The sequence below is a fragment of the Sapajus apella genome, unplaced genomic scaffold (genome assembly GCF_009761245.1).
Source record: "Sapajus apella isolate SASKATOON/1434 unplaced genomic scaffold, GSC_monkey_1.0 scaffold1, whole genome shotgun sequence".
NCBI lineage: Eukaryota > Metazoa > Chordata > Mammalia > Primates > Cebidae > Sapajus > Sapajus apella.
In genome coordinates this window covers 11,705,504-11,712,323 of record NW_022436941.1, presented here as the reverse complement: position 1 = coordinate 11,712,323, position 6,820 = coordinate 11,705,504, and the positions used below count along the sequence as shown (strand labels likewise).

General features: G+C 39.7%; 1 protein-coding gene across 4 annotated transcripts in view; it reads left to right on the top strand.

The window, feature by feature from the left end:
- Window positions 1-4,954: 4,954 nt before the first annotated feature.
- Window positions 4,955-6,820, top strand: part of SLC27A6 (solute carrier family 27 member 6) — an 88,378-nt gene continuing 86,512 nt past the window's right edge. For 2 of the 4 annotated variants that reach the window (XR_004263988.1, XM_032262164.1), the window contains exon 1: window positions 5,343-6,439. Coding sequence is in view for 3 of the 4 variants with exons in the window: in XM_032262164.1 (XP_032118055.1) it covers window positions 5,959-6,439 (481 nt within the window). In the remaining variant the exon portion in view is untranslated. Of the gene's footprint in view, window positions 6,440-6,820 lie in introns of all 4 variants that reach the window. The other 2 variants (XM_032262033.1, XM_032261967.1) reach the window with 2 other exon arrangements.

Below are 6,820 nucleotides of genomic sequence, written 5' to 3'. Positions count from 1 at the left end.
ATAGATCACTATATACAGCAAGCTATGTTTTGTAAAATAAAAGAGAGAAAAATATAAATATGTGTGTATTTTTTGTATTTGCAGAAAGAAATAATGGAAAAGTGAGTGGAAAGCAAAAGTTACTATAAATGCACTGGCAATAGGGGTGAAAGGGTTAAGATGAAAGCCAAATTTTCTAAGTATATGTATTTTTTAAGCTTAATGCTTTACTTATTTAGAATATAATATATTCTTTAAAACAACATTAAAAAGCACTTGTCAATCACAGAGAAATTTTGCATGAAGTCCTCACTTTCAAAGTTGATTGCTGGGGAAAGAATTGACCTTTCATCTCACTTTATTGTATAAACTCTATTTCAGAATAATCATACAGCTCTTGTTAATAAAATAAAGCTCTTCTTGTAGAAAAAATGTCAGCTAGCAGGATCATTTTTCAACTCAATGAAATGATTGATTTAGGTAATCAATGGGCAATCACTAATGGGTGCTAAAATAATCGAGAGAAAGATTGATAGAAAACTGAACATTCACACAGGGTCTAAGTACCCCTTCCTGGTACTTGTGCAGTTGCTCATCAAAAGAGGAAAAACATAACCAAATGTGACCACCTCAAACCTGTAGTCAGTTATCATCATCAATAGCAATGTGTTGTCTAATTCACACCAAGCAGATATTAGGTTTATCCTCACGTAATATGACATAAAGTACATAGCATCACCTATGAAATATTCTTGCCAAAATGTTTAACCTGAGTTTCATGAAGGCTTTAAGTCTAATTACTAGTTTACATGAAATTAAACATGGTAATTAGACTTAATATGTTTTAGGGGCTGTTAGGGGACAGAGGAACACATTAAATGAGAGCAGGGAGAAGCAGTCAGACGAATGCAGTAAGTGGGACACTCTAACAAGTAAATCTCTGGCAAAGATAAAGAGGTTGTGATAGGAAATCAATTCCAGTTTAGACAAACAAACTCTATGATACATTTTGAAAAAACTTAAATGTGGACTAAATATTAGATGGTGTTAAAGAATTGTTAATTTCATCAGGATTGATCATGGTATTGTGATTAGGTAGGAATATGTCTTTTTGTCGGAAATGCAGCCTGAGATATTTAGAAGAGAAATACCATGTTGTCTGTAATTTATTTAAAATATCTAAAAACAAATAGCTAAGACAATTTGAATATAATACTAACAATAATTAAACTTGTGTGATGAGCATATTGAGGGGGTGGGTCATTATTTTATTGTTTCTAGCATTATTTATGAAAATAAAAAATGTTTCAAATTTTTTATTTAATGAAAGCTAAAAATTAAAATTGAAACAAAGAAACAGCAATTGGCTATGACTTTCCTGGGCTCATTTTCCTATCCTGATGGCCAGGAGAGAGTAACAGCTGAAGCAGCTGCCTTGAATTCATAAGCAGAGAGCTCCAGTTGGCAGAGTCTTGCCAGCCCTGGTCCACCAGTGCTAAACCACCTGCCTACCCAAAGAAAGATTGCTATTATGATCAAGTCATTGAAAAAAACATTTAAGAAAAAATTAAGTGTTGCAAATTTTTAGAATATATTGAGATGGTATTTCTACCATAAATCTCCGAAGTCCTACTCTCCCCTCATACACCTTCGAGACTAAATCTTAGACCTTCTGGGACATGCAAGAGTGGGAGCACTTGGAATGACTCAATGCAACACTGGAGCGTCGTTAATTCCTAACAAAAGTTGCTGGAGAGTTTCTTTAATTTACCTCACTAATGATCAGATGAACTGCCTCCATGTAGGTGGCTTATAAAACAGAAGCGAAGCTGGCTTGAGGACTCAGTGTCAGTGATAAAATTTTACATAAATATCTTTTCCAAACAGTAAATTCTGTCAACCCTGAAAAAGGGGAATTGTCATAACTAGAAGTATCTTGGTCTAAGACAGCTGGTTTTTTTTAAACATGAATAAAATACATGTGTAAAGTATCTTCTTGGCAGGGGCCTGACTGGCATAAATTTCTAGGCATAGTTTGTAATGAGTGGTGGAAATGATAGTTAAACATTTCATTTGTTTGGAAATTTTTCTCAAGTCTATCATTATAGGATCACTTATTTGGTGCTATAAAATTTTTATATTTTAAGAAGTGTTTGATGTGTCTGACTTGTAGTAATGTTAACAGCCGCCAATTCTCAAACAGCATGCCTCATTTTTAATGTTCAGTTTGCTTCATGAGTCCTTGTGTCAAATAATTTTCTGGGCAATGATTATTCATTAATACAAATAAACATTAGATTATAGGAAGAGTAAGCTTCCCATGAAAACCCAAGTTATTATCAGATCCTAAAAGCAGTAATTAAAAACTGAGCAGGAACCTATTCCCAGGTAGAATTGTAAAGTGGATGACTCCTGCATTAAGCATTCTCCCATTCATTTTTAGAGGCATTCAACTTTCTCACTCACTTCATTGCCATCCGTCTTTCCCAAGCCCCAGCTGCAGTCTAGATATTCAGAGCTTCTTAGCCCGTTGCAACCACTCAGCATTGTTTGGAATCTTTCTGAATGTCTCTTTTGCTTTTTACTCAAACTTTCCATAATCCAAATGATGATTGCTATAGAATTGCATCAGAAGACTTCTGAAGACAAGTGATTTGACAGCACAGACTCAGAATTCTTAGGTTACAGTGGCAAAATCCTATGGGCATAAAATGAGTTCATGTCTGTCATATGCTACTATTTGTTCAGCCTTACTTTGATCTACTCACAAAGTAATTCATCCTCTATAGAACTGAGGGTGCAAAGGTTGGTAGTGGGTTAAAGAGGAAAGTGAAATCAGAAAAAAAGAAGGGGTTGATGAGAGCATATGCAGATTGAAAATAAACTTTTTCTTAGCATTGATTTTCATTTAGTCACAATACTTTTATTTTCAAATAACATTAAACAAAAACATAAAATCTTTATATTTTCTAAAGGAGAACCAGAGGAATAACGCACTGTTCCTAGTCAAAAGTAATATTAACAGGAATATCTAGACAGTTTCAATGTGTTTATTTTAATTAAATGATAGAGTTAGTTGCAACTAACCTCTTGCTATATTTCTCCCATTTCAAAATAATTAACTATTGTAGCTAAAAATTGTAACTATTTTACTTAGCTGTCTTTGGCAGCATTTGAAAGTGAATGCAAAATTTCTGGACAAAATAGGAACAGACACATGGGCTAATATAGGAATATATACAATACTGTTAACTGTCCCAAGATTTTTCATTGATTACCTCTTCCATGGTGAAATTTCAGGCATAAAATTGGTTTGGGTTAGTACAAATTCTGTCCCAACATATACTTACCTGTAGTTTTTCCTAATAAATCAAACAAGCTCATATTTATGGTGACAAACATATTCTAGATTCATTATATCCATAGTTGCTAAAAATTTAGTTCCATGCCTTGGTATGATATTAGAATGTCCATGATAAGAAAAATAAGTCTAGCAAAACGAGGGTTTTTTTTTGTGTGTGTGCGTGTGAATTTAATTCCCTTCCTTCTTTTAAATGTTGAAATAAACTCTCCCTTTATGAAACAGTGGTAACAGTAGATGGTCAGTGTTGTAATGCGTGTTTAATGTTTTAAATGTAGCAAAATAAAAGAAATGCCACGCCTATGTTAGTGTTCTATTTATTTTCCATTGAAGAAGGACAGATTTTACTTATTTAAAAATATAAAAGTCTGAGACCAACTGCTCCATATTCTTTAAATGTTGTTATTTCTAGGTGACTTAATTAGACTAGAAGAGAAAACAATTGAATGTCAAAGATGCTTTTTAAGTTGTAAACTTTTCAAGTTATAAACGACTTGATACTGTTTTCCTAATTAAAGAGATTTCTGAATTGAAAAGATCAGAGCTCCTGAGTAAATTTAGAAAGCGTTTTTTTTTTTTTTATTTTTTATTTTTTGTCATTTACAGAAAGGGGCTTTAAGAGCCTATGTTCCTTTGGCTTTAAGAGCTCTTTGCTATAACTCCAGAGTAATCATTTTCAGATTAATAAACTGGAGTTCGTCTTTAGAATTACCAGTTTTTCTTTTGTTATGGAATCTGAGGTTAGCCAGAATCCATCTGCAGAACATAGGTAGAAGGGAGAAATGCCTGACAATGTGAGGCAATCCTTAGTTATGTTAATACATGCAATTAACCATTTATACACACTTAAAAGCAGACAGCTGGGATGATGGTGTCTGCTACAAAAAACGTGTAATGAAATGTGCTTTACACATTTCATACAATTTTTCATACAAAAATTCCATCTTTGTATGAAATTTTACTATCCTTTTCATTTACTTCTTAACTCTCCACCTTCCTACTCCCTTTAGAATGCTTAGTTTGAAGACATGACAATTCTTTATTTGGTCTGTCTCAGGAAGGGGGGAATCTTGTTATTTTTAAGGACTAAAAATAGCATTATAAGATTTGTTTTTATTTTTAAATATGAATATCGATTGAAGCTCTCAAATTAATCAATATCGTTGCCAAATTTTGTAAAATGCACTATCTTGGCCCTCTAATGATATCGTGCTAATATAAATGTGAAAACCAACCTATCAACATGTTTTCAAAAATACTTTTTATAAAAAACAGTACAATTTTGTGGTGTGTCCAAATATTCCTTTCTTTCTTACAGGATATTATTGGATCTGTCCAGTTTATAAATATTCCCTCCCTCCCCTCCTCTCACTCTCTCTGCAATTTTTTGATGTTTGTTCTTTTCTTTCCGTTCTCTAGTTTAGTTCTTATTAATTGATTCAGTGGATGACCTTTTGTGCAACATTATTCTACCTTAACAGCCTAGCCAGGGCCTCCGCGCCACCCAGTTCCAGCAGTCTGGTTCTCCTGCGACCCCAAGCCTTTGAGATCCCTGGTTTTCCCTCCTCGAGACTGTCACATCGTTCCCCGCCAGAGACGCCAGTCGCCTGCCTCCTCCCTGGGGTGTGAGCAGGTCGGCTCTCCACACCGATCTAGGTGGTCGGACGCGCGCCCAGGGAGGAGCAGGCGGAGGGGCCCAGGTTGTCCCAGCTGCCGCGCGCCAGGGGATGTGGTTGGCCCAGAGCCTGGAGGCCAAAGGTGGGCGGGCAACATTCCTAGCGCGGTCTGGAGGAGAGGTACATAGGGCCAGCGTAACGACACTTGGCGTGCGAGCTGCGGCTGGGATAGGGGCAGCCTTTTCCAGCGGGCGCGTGGGTCACCTGGGAGCGGTTCTTCGGACTTGGTGCGTCAGAGGGAGGCTCCTGGGCGCTGGGTGGGGCTGGGCGGGGCTGGGCGCAGGCGGCGCTCAGGGGCCTGGCACCCGCTCGCCTCAGAGGCGTGGTCTTGAGCCCCTGTTTCTGGCGCGTAGAGACTGTAAATCACTGCACTTCTCACTCATCATCACCCCAGCTTTTCCTAGCTCGAATTCAGCCTCCAAGTCACGGTCGCAGGAAAGTACGCTAAGGGGAAAAAGCATCTGTCCCTGGGCCACCTTCTGAGCGTGGTGGAGTTCGCTTGGGGTTTGCTTAGGGTCCAAGAAGCAGAGAGGACAGACCCAGCCCTCACAGAGAAGAGGGCTGGAAAGTCCTGGAGAACCCGGCAGGGGAGGGGCCGCTGTTGCGGTTGGGAGGCCAGGGTGCAGCGCTGGGGTAGCAGATTCCGAGATCCGTGAAGGTGCCTGTCTTGGTTTCTCGCAGTAGTCAGAGGCTCCCTGCTCTCCAGCCGCCCAGTGACTCGACTCAAGCCTAATCTTCAGCACCCCTTGGGACGACCTTTTTGATGCAAACCTCTGATTCTGTTTCGCAGGATCCTCCCCCACCGGCACCAGAAAATCTGACAAGAACTTGAGGTGTCAGCCCTGAGTAGTGAGACCTGCGGTCTGCGGGACAGCTGTGCCTGGAGGAGAAGGACGCTGGTGGGGCTGAGAGCAGAGCTGTCTTCTGGCCCCGCGGCCCCCCATGCCTCTGTCATGGCTAACAGTTCTAGGGGCCGGAATGGTCGTCCTGCACTTCCTGCAGAAACTCCTGTTCCCTTACTTTTGGGATGACTTCTGGTTCCTGTTGAAGGTGGTGCTCGTTGGAATTCGGCTGGAGAAGTATAAAAAGAGAGGGGAGCTGGTGACTGTGCTGGATAAATTCTTGAGTCATGCCAAAAGGCAACCTTGGAAACCTTTCATCATCTATGAGGGAGACATCTACACCTATCAGGATGTAGACAAAAGGAGTAGCAGAGTGGCCCATGTCTTCCTGAACCATTCCTCGCTGAAAAAGGGGGACACGGTGGCTCTGTTGATGAGCAATGAGCCGGACTTCATTCACGTGTGGTTCGGGCTGGCGAAGCTGGGTTGCGTGGTGGCCTTTCTCAACTCCAACATTCGCGCCAATTCCCTCCTGAATTGCATCCGCACCTGTGGGCCCACGGCCCTAGTGGTGGGCGCAGGTAGAGTATGGGGTGTGGTCTGCTAATACAGAATAGCAACCCATCTGCTTTCCTCCCCGCTTTTTTTTCTGTAGGATAATTCATAACTAATACTTTGGGTGAGTGAAGTGTGCATGTTAAAAGTACAAAATAGTTTTATGATTCTGTGACTGGTGGCTTAACACCTACCTCCTCCTTTCAAGCACATACAGTTTCAGAAAACTTTTATGAAATCTCTACATCCTACCATTTTGAGACAGGGACAGTTTTACTGCCATTGGTACCTTTAGTGAGTGCAAGAACACATAGAGAACTTGGTCAGTTCTAAATTTTATCAGCTCTGGCAAAACGATGAATAGGAAAGTTATCTTCATTGTGGCACACCTACCTACCTCTAATTAT